General features: G+C 32.3%; 1 protein-coding gene across 1 annotated transcript in view; it reads left to right on the top strand.

Moving 5' to 3' along the window:
- Nucleotides 1-16,377, top strand: part of LOC106101574 (protein FAM107B) — a 39,374-nt gene extending 22,997 nt beyond the window's left edge. Inside the window, exons 2-4 of the mRNA XM_013280854.1 lie at nucleotides 3,005-3,209; nucleotides 9,018-9,121; nucleotides 13,663-16,377. Of these exons, the coding sequence (XP_013136308.1) occupies nucleotides 3,088-3,209; nucleotides 9,018-9,121; nucleotides 13,663-13,814 (378 nt within the window). The 5' untranslated portion in view covers nucleotides 3,005-3,087 and the 3' untranslated portion in view covers nucleotides 13,815-16,377. The remainder of the gene's footprint in view (nucleotides 1-3,004; nucleotides 3,210-9,017; nucleotides 9,122-13,662) is intronic.
- Nucleotides 16,378-16,924: the final 547 nt, after the last annotated feature.

Raw genomic sequence — 16,924 nt, 5'->3', positions numbered from 1 at the left:
ACATTTGAAAATTACGCATGTTTTGGTCTTTACTAACAATAGTTTAAAAGGCCTGATACGAATTTGAAAAATAGGTATTCGTTAGTAAAATACTACATGTTTTTTTGGTTTCCAACTGTATTTTTTTAATTCGTAGGTTTGTGGAACTAGCCTGAAAAATTAATTTTAAAATTTCATAACTTCCTCGCACACCGTATGTCTATGAGTGCTGGAACGGGGTCGGCGCGATAACGAGCAGGATTTTAACTGCAATGTAATAGTTCCAAGGATTGAGTTTCAGCCAACAATTCACTGGTGTGCTTTTGAAATATAATTTAGTGAGTAATGAATTTTTCAGTTATATGAATTCATCAACTTATTGCATGATGGTTTGTCTACAAGGTAATAAGCAGAAAATAAAGTACAACGTTTTGAATAAGAAGTATGTAAATCTTTTATAAAATTGAGTCAAGGATCGGTCTGAGACCCAAACAATTAACTAATGTGTAGGTGTGAAAATGAGCGATTCCAATAATTTATGTTTTGACATTACCACCATTCAGATATTGGCTAGGTGCGGCTAAAAAAGAAAACCAAGGTTAACCTAACGGCTAAAAGAACCTTTAATTATTAATATACTAAGGTAGACTTTGAATACAAATGTAAATGAGAATTTGGTATTAATTTATAATCCAGAGAATTACGTTTCCATTTATAACTATTATAAAGTATACTTTACCTATAGGTAAATAACGGGCACAATGTTAACCTAGGCTCAGAAACGCAATCACGCTACGTTGAAAAGGAGGTCGCGTCATGAAAACAATACGTTCTGCATTTTAAACAACCAAATCGATTTTATACAAGATCGCGCTATACGTCGCGACGGTTGAAATGAATTGCGAGAGAAATGATTGATGCGTTATGGACTGGATGATTTTGAGTCAGCCAAACTGGATAATGAGTCCAGTTTATATCTATATGAAGCATAAGACCTCATACGCATACGAACTCAAATAAGTTTTCTTATGATCTACAACTACATAATTAAAAAATGCATAAGAATAAATTAAAGTACAATTTTTATAATTCATACGTGTTTTGCAAAAATGCAGTGACATTTTTTACCGGTATTTGTAGCTTACGTAATTGTCATCTACGTACTTCTGTGTCATATATCTGTTACATTAAAAACTGCAACATTACCATTGTCTACCTCTACAACAAAAACGGAACACGGTAAACCAAGCGGTTCTGTGATTTAAAGGAATTCCCATGGCACAATGAAAAAAGATAATTGACTCAAAGGTAGTACAAAGGTTCAGGTAGTTTTACGGCAAAACCATGGGCATATGATTTTCTAAGAATAAGTATACACAGTGTAAGACTTAGCACACACCGGTTCTATTTATTGTCAGATTGTCTTCATGAATCGCTATATATCTTGCCAATGAAAACCAGTGTACTCCCGTAACTCTATTTAAATTGTCAATTTATCTTCCGTTGGTCTCTGCGTACGGTGTTTGTTTGAAGTTACTTAAAAGGATCAGATTGTTTTGCAAATCATACAAGTTACTACCATAACCACTCTAATGCTAATCTTAAAAATTGGCTTAGTTAACTCTACGACCAAATATTAACAACCAATGGCACATTTAAAGTAACCGTCATTTCTTAATATGTTTAATTTTAGATTACTGAATCGTAAATGATCCATCAATTTGTGATTAACGAGATTTATGACCATGTTATTCTTATTCCAAAACATCCTACGATCAGTTTTCAAAACACACAAATAACCGTGTTAGTCTTTTGTAATGGTTACATAAATCGTTCTATCATGTTATGGATAAATTTGTACTACTTTTTCGAATTGGGGTCAATCAAGAGGGTTTTCCGCATAATAATCTATAGTAGCTAGCACTAATTTGGTGTGACGTAGTTCAGGCTCCTTGTCGAGTTTAATTACGTTGACAGTTTTTAATTTAAGTACAATATGATCAAGAGGTCCTTGTTCGTTAATATCACCCTTGCATGATGGAAATTTTAATTAAATCTTCTAAAAGCCAGCAGCTATTATATTATATATATAATTTTGAACTAATAGAAATTTGTGCATTAAACATTTTAAGAAACAATACAGCGTCTATTCCGTTCAGACGAATTTTGACACCGGTAAGCGGTCCCTAATCAATCGACACTTTTGTACTTATAATCGAAAGGTTACTTGCACTTGTTCGAAAGATTTATACAAATACGAATACTATGTGCTTAAGAATAACAGTTAGCCCTTTACATTACTTTTGTTAGTCAATAGATCTTTGTTATATGATTATGTTATCATTTGTTGGCAGGAAGCTACTCTATCTTGACCTACAATGCTTAGGCTCCATTAAGAATCGGAAGATCAATATGAAATAGCCCAATAAAAGTATGAATAATTCATACGATCGCGTGAGTGAAACAAGGGCATGGGCCTTCGATACGATTTATGATTACTACGTCAATTCAAATTGTATCTCTCTTATTTCAATTTCCTTAGTGCATATAACCAAAACTAAAATGTAACTTTTGTTTATCCAAATAATACTAACTAGCAAAATGCTTTTATGTTGGTGCTTTAAATGCCTTTGGTATATATTTATTCATAAAAATGTATTAAACATATGCTTGTAATAATAATAGTAATAACATATATTTTGTGACATAGGTACATTTTATTTTCTCTTCTCTCTTTTTTAACTAAATATTTTTATTCAGTTATGACTATAATAGTATATGGTTTGTCGTTTTTCTCATGATGTGGTTGGTGTTTGATTATTTATAGTAGCTGTGAAATTGGAAAAATTGATTGACCTCTTTGCTTGGAACTTCGTATTTTTTATAACACGTCTAAAATCTTTAGTATCAATCTTTTATACATACTGTTGAATATTATAAAGCAATTATAATAAATATTCTTATTGCCGTTTCAATAGCCATAACTCCATGCAAAATCATAATGAAGAAAAATATTTGTTCGCAGCAAGAGAGAGCGGCGCGTTGGGCCATATCGTCGTGGGTCCTGTGCCCACGGTAGACGAGTACGCATTGTCCAGCGAGGTGGCGATGGTGCAGGAGGGCGAGGGCGCGGGCGCGGGGCTAATCGCGCCCCGCCGCCTGCCCAACCCCTGCCTCGAGAGTCCGCAGCGCATGGACCTCCATAGAGAGCTTCTCTTCAACCAGAGGATGTGAGTTACAACTTCATTCTTATTTGTTCACTAACCATTAAGTATGCCAATTGAAGCAGTATGAGTTTATTACTTATTTTATTTAAAAACAACAGTATTAACTTAATTAACAACTTTAGAAATAGAAAAAAAGACCTCGGGTACGCACGAATAATTATCATAAACAGAAATTATTAAAGATAATGTCATTATTGCCTATAATATACTACGCAAAAAATGGAGTAAAAAGTGCATTTTACTGGATTCGTTTCTTTAACAATCTTGTTTGCACGCTAAGGAGCTTATGACACGGGGATCGCTGACCCGATTGTCATGCGGTTACCTTTGACATGGCTCCTTGCCGGCCTTTGTTCAGATCATATTACGTAGACGCCTGAATAATAACCAAGGGTTTTAGGTTTTGCGCAACAAAAATCGAAATATGAGGTTCATGTATGTAGGTGATATTTTATATATGATAGGTGACATTCCGTGGTTAAAACTGTTTTGAATCTTTTTACGACCATCTTTCGCGTTTAGGATGGTCCTTAGAAATTTTGGAAGTATTTTAGCTTTTATCTGTTAATACTGATTTAAGTAACTTCTTTCATTAGTTACTTTTAAGTAAGTAATGACCATTTAACACTTCAAGTTGATTTAAAATGCAGTACTTTGTTCGCTGCACTTTCGTCCATTGTGAGAACAATCCTTTCTCTACTGTAGCGTACCTTTCACGAGAAGATGAGACTCTGCTTTAATAAATGTTGGCTGATGTTGCGGAGCTACTTCCGCTTTTGAAACAGAAAAAAATGTTGCTATTCTTGATTAATAAACTTTTTTTAGAATTCAAGCAATGTTTTAAAAATAATAACTTTCTTTGCCAAACTTAATGGGATATAGTGATTGTGTTTTATTATCTACATACATCTACGCAACAGTATCCATTACATACGGGTCCACTATATATCTTGTTTTGTCAATGTGTTCGCTAAACTTTACCATACTTTCCTAACTTGTATTCTTTACGAACACTACCACTTAATATCGTTTGTAGCTTTTCCTTGATCTTTCTACATTCATTCAATCAATATGTCTAAAACACGAAACCACTGACGCATAAAAAACAGTTTTACCTTATTCAGTTTCAATATGGATACATCAATATTCGGAAATTCTTAGTCGCAAACTCACTTCCTCTATTTATCGCTTTCATAAGCTATCGTTCGATTCGTAGAAATGTTTTGTATGTTTTTTGCTTTGCCGTCATTTGGTCGGGATGCGAGGCACAGGTGCGACGCATCCTGCCAGCCTCCTGTGAACTCATCATTGAACATCTGTCGTCCTTACACACACAACGCGCACATTCGATCTGAGAGATATAAGAACATGTTCCTGTTAGAAGAATAAATTATTAATTGCCTTGGCGGGACTCAGCAGCGCTCCCAGATGTTTGCTATTTACTTTTATTGTCGTTAGTGTTAGATTTTTCTAGAATAATAGCACGCATTGTTTTAAAATTATTCTCGATTTTGTGACTCAACGAAAACGAAAAGTTGAGTCAATTAAGGCAGGAATTTTTAAAAATGTAAAATATATTCTAGTCATGTATTTATTGTAGTAAGAAGTAGTCTAGTATTTTTTTATCCCTCTGTGTTTTGTGCTCTCCATTTACCCATGGGATTAAAAGATGTTACAAGTCGATTTCAATACGATAAATAATAATTTATGAAGCTAATATTACCTTGGCACAGTGCCCGGCCTGCGTCCTTCTTTACCACACATGTTGAGATAATTTAAATAGAAACTTATCAGCAAAATATATTAAGGATACTGTTCCAAACAGTTAGGTTGAAGAAATATGACCTTACTTGGTAATACCAGAGTTTTTGTAAATTACCCGCTCCGGAATTTACGTTGGGTTTAAGAACTTAGATGAGGTGTTCCCTAACTTTTTGTACTCTAGCGCACATTCTAAAATATCGGTCTAGTGGCGGTTACGAGGTTGGGAACCTCTGTCTTAGATGTCAAAATTGGATTTTATTCAGGCAATACTAGAATGTGGTTTTTAATGAACTTCATGTGATGAATTGTTGTTTATTAAATTCCGAGAAGTAATGTTATCACACATTGTCAAGCTACTGTAAGATATGGTTTGGTTAACAACCCAGCTATTATTTATGCGACCCACATATTATTGTACATATTTGTATTGTGTTTAGTTAGTTTATAATACGTGTTATAGGAGTTAGTGTTGAGATTTTCTTAGCACTAACTCCTATAACACGATGTCACACATGTTGCAATAGTTACATCGCATAAATTTGATTAAAAACCAGCAGAAAACAGTTTCTCTCCTAAATACATACAACAAACTAAAATAAAATATTTAAATTGAGTTAGACTCAAAACTTAATGGATGACCCAAAACTTTCATAACCATACCCAAACAGTTTGGCACTGTGCAATATGTTGTCGATTGGTTTTAAATTGCAACAGTCTGGTGCGGACATTGGTACAAACAGTTGATTTCGAATCAGTTTATTTCCTCGTCATTATCGCAGTGGAGGCGCGTCGTCCCGGTGATTTCCGCACCCGTCGCCACTCGGAAGGAAATAATTCCCAGCTTACTGACGAATATGCATTCTACAATACGACATAGTACAATTCAATTCAAACGTTTCGTCTGATCTATATCAAAGTTTTGTAATGGAAATAGCCGAAAAAAAGATGAAATTGAAGCTTTTAGTGTGGTTTCGGATTTATAAAGTTTATTTTGTAGACTACTATTTATTTTTATAGATTTTTACGTAATTGAAATGTTGATGTTAGAGTTATGTGGAGGACAAAAACCTGTTGCGCCGACCCTACGGGAGAAAGATGATGATGAAATGTTGATGTCTATGGGCTGAGGTAGCTTTGATATTTTGGCGAATTGTTGCCCCCTTGCGTTTTTGCCACCTTATACTATTTAAATTATAATTTCTTTCAGGATAGGCATCTCTAGTGTAATCGATTTTAAAGTTCAAAGTTAATCGTCAAATCACATATAGCAATATGTATGGTAATAGTAAAATACGATTCTTGACAAAAGCAAAAGATGCTCTGATAAAACAGAAATGGAACTACTCCGTTCCCATTTCTGAACGCCATCTCTATTACTTCTTGTTTGCTTCGTAGAATTTGCTGATTGCTTCCTAGATTCAGCGCAAGATATGCCAACAGACGGTGGCCTAAATCCGGCCAGCAAATAGAGTTACATTTCCGTTACTGGATCGATAAAGGCTACGATGACGGCGTCTGAGTAATTAGCTGGAATTAAATCGTGACGGTAACAGCTTCGCAATTTCGCCTCGACATTTTCCACTCAACGGATCCACATTCAATCAATTTTAAATTGAAAACTGAGTCCAATATAAACGACACTCTAAATATCATGTCAACGCGGAACATTCATGAGTATTTAATTGATAAATCAAATTTTGTTAACTGCAATCAAATTACTACAACAACTTATATCTACTTAATCTACAACAAATGAAGTTTAAACAAGAACAATAATTTGTGAAGGATTCAGTAAGAATCAGTGAAATAAAGTTAGTTGAAACCACCAACAATAATATTTACATTCAAATAATTATCATTAATATTTTTTTCTTAAATATTAATCAATTCGTTACAGTGTGTAAAGTATATAATAAAACAATGCCAGTTAAAGAAGCAATAGCACTATTATTTTGTATTGGTGTGTACACATTTGTGTGTTTAAATAAAAAAAAAACCTACACAATATAAATAAGTCCATCAGAGATGTAGTCACACATGTTGCAAGCAAATGGACAATACTATTAGACTTCTGACGTCATAATGCACATGCGGTGGGAAAATACGGGAGAAAAATGTTTTATAATTTCTTTTTCTGGTACCCTTACCATAAACCAAATATGTCGTAATGTTGTTTATTAAAGTGGTATCGATGTTTTCGAAACAATCGTATTTTCTGTACAAATATAACACCGAACACGAAAAAAAAACTGAAAGAAATTTCCACTTAGACGTCTTATACCAACACATTTTGTTAATCTTAGATCACAGCATTATTCAAACTTCTTAAACTGGTTTTACAACAAAATATAATAAACTAGCTGTCGCCCGCGATTTTGTCTGCTCGGAATTAAAAAAAGCAAGTAGCCTAGTTTTTCCAGACTATCTTTTACATTTAAGCCAAATTTCTTCGAAACCCGTTCAGCCGTTTAGGCTACAAACTCTAACACACATCCATCCATCCATCTAAACTTTTGCATTTACATATAATGTTAGTATGAAGTATGATGTGACTATTATCTGATTTTAATGAAACAGTATAGCAATAAATATAAGACGTTCTTGCTTGTGGTATTTAGTTTTAGGACATACGAATGATATCTCTTGAAACACGTGCAAGGCCTTCGGGTTTATCATAAGCCTTGTACGCTTATCACGGAATTAGTAAATTTAATGTCACATTCAATGTACTGATGTACAAAAAATTAGCATGTTATTTCATTATCAGTGGAACGAACCATTACCTTATATGGTAGCAAAATTCACTCGATAAGATAGCGCTACACAACACATTATCAGTTGTTTCGTAATAAAGCCGTTTTCTCGTGTTCAATTAGAATTACTGATGTTTTAATAAATTTCAATTCAATAAGTTTTATTATTTCGACAATAACTGTTTATTAAAGTATAGCAAATTACTCATATTGTACTAATGAGTAGGAACTTTCTTAATAACTTATTTTTTACACGTAGTAGCGCAAAGCTATACTAATATTATAAAGAGGAAAGATTTGTATTTTTGTCTTTTTGTATGTATCGAAAACTACTAGACCAATTTAAAAAAAAATTTGCATGATTAAAAAGCTATGTTTTAATTTAACGCTGGCGAAGAAGCGAGCAACTGCTATAAGCAATGAACAAAGCTTATCATCGTAACACGTGTAGTCCTTGGTACCAAAACGTTGCAACATTTTGTAAATAGGTCTCACACTAAATAGATCGCTAAATTATTCATGCTAATGGGAATCCCAAATTGCGTCGTATCTGAACTTTCTGATGATAGAAAATAAGAATGTAATTAAAAAAGAACACGAAGGCATGACCCCAATACCTAAGGAAATACTTAAAAAATCTTAAAGTCCTTAGAAATAGTTGTGGCCAATATCGTAGTTAGAAATTTTACATTACAATGTTTGAATAAATCCTTGTATTTTGTAAATTCAAGTGTATTCTTTGAAACAACTCTTGAAAATCTATATTGGTAGCTATACGTTTAGCTATCATTGGAACGATCATGATAACGCATGTTGCATTGACTGCCACGTTGATAGATGAGGTTGTGAAATCTATGTCGTCTCAACATCTGAGTGCATCGAATTCTTGATTCATATTGCTTAGATGATTGTTTACACAAAGATTGCATTACAAGTATTTCGCAAATTTAATCTGAGATCATTTCCATGTTATTCACTCATAATAGTCACATTTCTTTCTAATTTATAGTACAATAATAAATTTACTTTTATCGTAAGCTTGTTTTGCATATTTTTACAATGCCTTGGATGTACTATTATCTACTTTTATCAAGTGATCGTCTAGCACTTTTTGTTTAATGATAAGGAAGAATTAGGATTACATTCTTTGATGCTACGATGTGCGATAACTTCTATTTTTAATGATTCTCACAAAGTAATAGATCAGGAACGCAACAAAAGTATTCAATAAGAATGGACTTATATATCGTGTTGTAACTGTAGTGGCTAATCATTTTTTGTTCATATTTTTCAGAGGCAAAAACGTTCTTAATCAAAAGAGCGAACTAGAAAAGGCGTTATCAAAACACAAAGAGAAGCAGCTTATGAATCAAATAAAGGAGCACAGAGAAACGCCAGGTAAGGGACCTTTCTAATCCTTTTTTATCTGTGATTACGTCAAGTTCTTTAACCTTGTTAAAAGCGAGTATAAAGTATGTTTAAGGATTTATAAAAAAAACTATGTAATTTTAGAGCGGAGGGATCATGACATATAATAATCTTAACGACGGATTTCAACACATTCAACAATATTTTTACTATCTACCATCTTAGTATAAGTACTTGATAAGCGCATCTTCTTAAGCAAAGGCTATAGCTTACGTTGAAGCAGATACTTTTGTAGGTAATTTATTTTTTATCACGACAAAGGTGGATTGCATTACAAGTTAGGATTTTAATGTTCTTAACAGCATCCTATTATTATACGTATGAGTATATTATTTTGCATGTTGAGATTTTAAATAGATATTTAGAATACGTTAGTTTGATTTTGCAATATACTAAAGTTGATATTGTGACAGCGTTTCTCTAACCTTTCCCATTATCGCAATCGATTATGCGTCTGATCATTTAAGTAACACTTATATCATATTTAATTTATGAGGAAATAGTTCTTCGCATTGTGTTTGACATCGATGCATAAATAATAATACAGTTATTAATGCATTTTTCTTACGTTTTACCTTTTATACTTTATCTTACGTAAGTAGGTACTATAAACAATTAATCTTGAGAACGATTTACAGCTTTCTTAATATTAATATGCGGAAATTACGTTCCTATTAAAGCACCTTATTTCATTTCCGCAAAATATTTACACTTTTTATCATAAATCAAGAATATTTATAAGTCATAAGTTGCAGTCGTATAAGAATCGGTTAATGTGAGAAAACGCTGCTTTTACTAAAAATGCGTTTATCAAAATAATATAAAAATATCACGTATTTTAAAATAGCAGCGAGACATTACGGCACCGCGTATGCACGAGCTGAGTAAACGCGTTTGCCATTTCCATAACGAGAAATGTATTCGTGTTGGCGCTGTATTCAGTACAATACAATGCGGTTGCAGTTGATGCTATGATTGAATGGCCGAGTTCGAAGCGCGTCGTGTCCGGTGCACTTCATTGCCTACAGTTTTCTGTATAAAATATTACGTAATATGAAATGATTTACATATTTTTATGTTTAAAGAAAACGATAAAGTAAAAAAAGATTTTTAAGAGATGTTTAAATTAAGGTCATTATTTTAACAATTGACGTCTCAATTACTAAGAATTAATTAAAAACAATTAACTATTACTACGCCATTCCAAAGTTACCTTTAAGCTCGATTAATAATTAATAGTGGGCAGTGTAGACCTTCATACAAATTACTTTACTGTAAACCTTATTAGTCCAGCAAGAAATATTGTCACTTTGTTAGCTAAGTTGCAGCAAATTCCGACAACAGAGCTATGTAACGGGTTAAAATTATTTATAGTTCCTAAAACCTGTCTCGATTCTATTTACAGCGAGATTCCTTGACAAGGTCGTTCAGTTCTTGTTTAAGAGTCGCGGTTTTTGTATAGAATCTATTTTCTATTGTGCGTTAAAACGATTCGCAGACGTTTTGTTCCCGTTGCATATTCGGGCGCGCACTTCGTCCGTCTCTCGCAGGTGCAGTTTGCGGCCGACGACCTCGTCAAACTGCACACGTTATTGTTTTTTACTAACAACTCGCTAAACGTACTGGTATTTTTTGCTTTGAAATATTTTGTAAGACTTCATCTGCGTTTACATTTTGTTTTATAGGTAATTAGATTTTATGTCTTGAAGTAATTACTTGTATTATCCTAGATATATGTAATTATGTCCGATAGTTAAGTAAAATTAAACATTTTTTTTTATTTCGACTCTTTTTAGTTGTGGAGTACACGTTTTAGACGACTTGCACGATACGTAAAAAATACAAAATTATGGAAAAGTTGTAAATGTTTACTCCTGGTGTCAAACTTGAGTGGTTTGTTTATACAGTGTGTCCGCATGTCATCGACCAAGGTTGGATGAAAGTGAAATGGCTTGCTCGCTTCCCGTTTATCCGATCGCTTGATCGTGGGAGAAACTATTTAGTACCGCTTACATAGCAACATTAAAATACAATCGTTGCAAAGACGTTATTTATGCACAATGCGAGGAAAATGTTTACTTCCTATAATTCACCATCATACTAAAGATAAGTTACCTAGAGACATAACGGATAATGCTGGTTGACATCGCAGGGGAAACGTTTATAAACTTTGCACTTTACGAAGTTTTGTAAATGTACGTCATAAAAATAATTTGTGGCTTTATGAGCGACCCCGTTTAAGTGTTTGCTGTGACATGTTACTATGGACGAAATATATTAAAACTGAAATTAAAAAAAGAAAAGTGAGTATTCTATGTTTTCTTTCAGACCAGACTCTACATCTATACCAAATTACATCTAAACCCGTTCAGCCGTTTAGGCTACAAACTCCAACAAACATTCCAGTCATCTAAACTTTCGCATTTATAATACTTGTATGACGTGTGATTATAAATACAAAAGTATTTTCTTGTTGACGTTTGGATTTTCTTTTTCAAGGATACTCCATTAACATTTGTTTCTATTTATCTAATCAAGGTATGTTATCTTTCTTTACAACAACCGTGTACGTAATAACAGTACGCTTCACTGTCACACGGCAGATATCTCAAGTGTATTTGTACTTCAACAAATTTAACTTCTTGAGCAATATTGAACACATTTCTACGATACAGATATTAAATTAACTTTGCAATCAAATTCTAATTTATGTAACATACAAATGTAACGTGTTTTTTGTAACGTTTCTATTATACTGTACCTTTTCAAAATGCTCGTAAGTTTTTCGTATAAACGACGCATTTATGTACACTTAATGTAACGAGGAAGCAAATTGTACATAAGTAGAGATGTCTTACTTTTCACAGTAATAGTAGGTCATTCGGAGCTTAAGATGAGACAAGAAACTTGCAGTTCTTCAAACAAGTGCAAAGCCTATAGAACTGACGCCCGATTGTCTACTAATCGCTATTGGAGCTCAGTGACGAGTTACAAAGAACTATGAGATTTTTAGAAAACTAGACTGAAATTATGAAACGTGTTCCGCTTTTCGTTTTGATGTCTCTGTTAATATAGATGCTTGTTGTTGGCTCCATAGCAATTATATTGTAATTATCATGTGATATCAATTATTTTTCGATACATTAAAATTAACCCATAAAAGTTCAACTTAAGTTACTGTTTCGAAATCTTACTAATATGATAAATGCGAAAGTTTAGATGGATGGATGTTTGTTAGAGTTTGTAGCCTAAACAGCTGAACGAATGTGGAAGAACTCATATGATAGTCTACTCACTTTTTTTTTAATTTCACACGGACGGAGTCACTAGTGAAAGCTAGTAAATAAAATTAAAATTCGATCTTATTTTGTTTTTGCGATAATTTTTTTGGCTTTTAATACTGTATTCTATAAAATGACCTTCTGTTTTACTTCGAATGTTAAATAAATAAACAATGACAATTTATCGCTCTTGCGATACTAAAGTCTGTATTTATTACGTTAATGGCCAACGTTAGGAAGAATAATGGAAATAGACTCCGGACATTCTGGTAATTTATTATATTTCCAAAGGCGCGGTACATATGTTAGATATTTATAGTTCATGAGTAATATAAAAGTTATATTAAATGAATATTGTGGCTAAATCTGCTATAAAGACTAAATTTTATATAGCTTTAACTTCTAACTAGAAAACTTTTACGTCAAGATGTCTGAAATTCGTTTAACGTCACACAAAATAACTTTGCGAGAAAAACTAATATCTTAACTTCAAAGCTCACAACAAATAAGTTTAACGTACGTCGATGAATAGAGCTTTGTGCACATTTTTCAAATTTCAATGAAAATATTCATGCAGTAGTTTTGAATGGTAGTAAAAGTTACAGTGTTTCATAGTATTGAATACCGTTCAGATAACTGTACCGTTAGTATGCAGAAGTAAAGATGTGTATGTGCATATGGAAGAGTATTATAATTACGCATTTCCATGCACGTCGAGTACTGCGCCGCATTGCCGACCTGCATTTTTATGAGATATTAAAACGTAGTAAATGTACTACGTAATAGTGACGTCACAGAGAAATTTGAATCAACGTAACATTAAAGATCTGATATACATTGGCATTTAAGAAAAGCTATCTATTGCTTCCGACTTCGTTCGCATGAAATTAAAAATAATAAAATATATAGCCTATTTTACTAATTGATAAGGTAGCCTTTAATGGAAAAAGAATTTTTAAATCGGCCCAGTAGTTTTTGAGTTATTTCAATACATATAAAAATACGAATCTTTCTACTTTATAATGTTAGTATAGATAGATTTTATTTCCAGTACAGCGATCGAATTCAATTCTGGATTTAAACCCTGGATCCATATGTATATTCCAGTGTGAGATTACACATTTCCAATCGTAATCCAGCACCGATTCGACAGCTTTATTGGGATAATGTAAATTTAACATTACTGCGTTACTGTGGTATAGTAATTGAAACATTTCTTGCCCTTTTCAGAATTAGAAAGAGCGATAGCAGAACGTGCTCGTCGTTTAGAACAAGCAGAACAGAGTGCAGAAGAAATCGACCCCGCGACCAACCCCACGCTGCAAGAGATACGAGCGCGCCTGCGACACGCCGCGCCCTCGCCCGCCGCCTCCGCGCATTAAATACCTTAATTAATCATTATTTAATTTACATTGCGTAGCAACCCTAAACCATTTATAATAACATGTTATAACTAAACATCCTTTATAGAAATGTAGTGCGAAAATAACTTTATTAACTTTTTAAAATATTCGTCGTGTTTTCTCACTTAGTACGCCATCTATCGTGAGATCTTACAAACATTGTCTACTAGATACTATAAGCTCTTCATAGATGGCGAGTGTGTTAGGGATGATCGGTGATGCGCAAATATCGATATCGCTTTTTTTTTTTTGTGATCAGCGCATTGTAATCTTTTTCCAAACGTTTTCTTCAAGACGGTGTTAATTTTTTCTAGTCACATACCAGATTTACTAGGAAAAAATAATCAGAATTTGATAGTTTTAATTAATTTTTTCTTTGCCACGTGGTTTTCTAAAGATTTTGGGATTTAAATATAAGTCCTTTATTTTAAAATATTCATACGATATTGATATATGGTGTATCCAAACTTTCATAATCACCAATCATCTCTATTTACATGTGGCGGCAGCAGATTTCAAGAAATGTATTTATAAGTTTTGTTATTAAGAAACTACAGAACAGACAAAGATGTAAGAAAAATATTGTTGGTTTATTATAATCAAATCGAAACATCACAATATTTTAGATTATTTAATAGCAATGATAGAATTGCGTTTATTTTAAATACCAACGCTTTGTCAGCAAAGCTTTTAGGTAGGCGTCGATTTTCTTTAAATAATTTGTAGGTTAGGAAAGTTGATATTGTTTAACGTAATCATCGAAACTAAGTCACTAAAAGTGTCACAAAAATATCAAAAAAACGATTAAGCGTTTTAGTTATTTTCGTGTGTATCATTAATTTTGTTTATTTTTATTGTACCTTATACAAAGATTTAAATTCATAGACAGGACTTTGTACACTCTATAGTAACCGTTTTATTCAATAAACCCATATTATTCCAAGATTATAGAGTGAGAAACATAATTTTGAATTGCTTATTAGTGTTTAGGCTTCCATAAAAATCCTCGTCTATGCATTTAAGTTTTTGTTCACGTAGTTTTAAGAATGGACACGGGAGGACGGCAAAGCTATAGTTTGTTACCATTTTACATTTAATCCCAAATCTACGTAACTAATCGAACAATCATTGACTGAGGAATCGACTGCTTGAGCTGTAATAATGTTAAGGGTAAGTGTCGACTTCGCATAAGAGAAAATATTTTTCTAAACTTTTTAACGTCTCTTACTTGACACTGGCGTAGTTCGTTTGTATACCTTTACTATCGTTGGTCTCCTTCAATGTAGTACTATATTTCAAATAGTTTATTAACAGTTTTAATGATTCGTGTAGTTTGTATTTTATAACAGTAAATTATTTTAGATCAGTGTTTTTCAACCTTAATAACTTTGCTATAGCAAATTATTTGGGACTAATGACGTAAAAAGTCTCCCATTTAATTAGTAACTCGCTATTGGTAAATATTGAAAATTGTCGTGGTTTCTTGAACCCCTTACATAGGTTTGTGAATCGCCAGGGGTTTTCAACCCATATTTTGAAAAACACTGCTTTAGATGGTAGTCACATGTTGGACTTTCAAGTTACAGTTTAGATATTTACTAATAAGGACTTTCATATTCTATTAACAGAGTAGAGATCTTATGACATTACATTGAAAAATATAATTATGATATTTAGGAAAATATTTGAAACCCATAATTTATTTACTCACAGATTTTTGAATATTTAAATATCCAACTTACAATTCTTCATATTTACCAAATAAATTTATAGTCGACCAGTAGCTACTTGATATTAAAGTGTTCATGATAATAGATGAAAATATTTTTATATATTTATGTAACGTCTATAGATTCCCTATTGTCTAAAACGTAATAAATATTCTATAGAATTTTTTAAATATATCTCTTATATTTTTTCTCCATATTGAACAAGGACCATATACAAATTTTCAACTTAATCTATACTTGACTTAATTTTATCGATACTTTGGGCAAAAAAGTATATCACTATAACAAACTGACTATATTATTTGTCCACAAGATTGTCATGATTAAACAAGTATAGTTATTTAAATTGATTTTTTCCCAGTATTTGTCTCTTGTTCAATATGGAAACTTCTCTGTTCACTAAATACACCGTAGAACCGTTTGTCACCTACACAAAGAATCTCTTAAAAATATTCGTTTTCCTAAAGAAATAGATATAGAGTACTCATAAGCGACCTTAAATATTATAATCTTCCTTTCTGTCTTCGTATAAAGCTTTAAAGGTTTTGTGTTACAAATAATTTTGGATATTATCTAGATTTAGAAATTAATTCTGTTCTTTCCGTCGTGCCTATTTATATCATGTTGTTGATTTTCAGAGTATTATTTGATATGAATATAAAATAAGAATATATGTATAAGCAAGGTCAGATTAATCCAAATTATTTAGAAAAACTGCACCACTTTCAATTTACGGAAACAAACTTTTATATCCCGAGTTAATAAATTTAAAATATTTATTTATCAAAGAATTCTAGATCCAAAGTTATTTATCATATTTAATGGTATTACAAAAATAGTATCAATTTATTTCAAGACTTTACTTTGCTTTATTTTTCTTTAATTAAACTAAAATAAATATTCACAGTTGTCAATTATCTTTTTTAATATTGTTTTTTATTTTTATTTAATACGAAGAATGATTTGACCCGAATGTCTACTGCTAAGCCAACAACTTAATTTTTTTAAAAAGTACAGTTTTGGTATTTTAATAAATTTTCATCAAAACTGTTTTTTCTTCAAAATTTCTGGCTTTAATGTGTTGGTAAATCCGATCTTGCGTATTATCAAAATTATGTATCATTCCACTCGTTAACCTTTCACTTCTTTTTGTTTATTTGATATTGTATTTATGTTATATGTTTGTATTTAGATACTTAGTACAAAGAGTCATCCCTGTAAACTGCTGTTTACGGATAAGTCGTGGCCATTGACTTCGATGTTATACGAAGAAAGTAAAAACTCTAGCATTTTAAGTGATTTAATCTGCGTAATAAAGTTGACGATCATAGACACTGTATCACATTTTGGTAATTTACC

Source organism: Papilio polytes, unplaced genomic scaffold, assembly GCF_000836215.1.
Source record: "Papilio polytes unplaced genomic scaffold, Ppol_1.0 DF824303.1, whole genome shotgun sequence".
Lineage (NCBI taxonomy): Eukaryota > Metazoa > Arthropoda > Insecta > Lepidoptera > Papilionidae > Papilio > Papilio polytes.
Note: the sequence above shows the minus strand (reverse complement) of the source record. Positions and strands in the feature narration are given on the sequence as shown.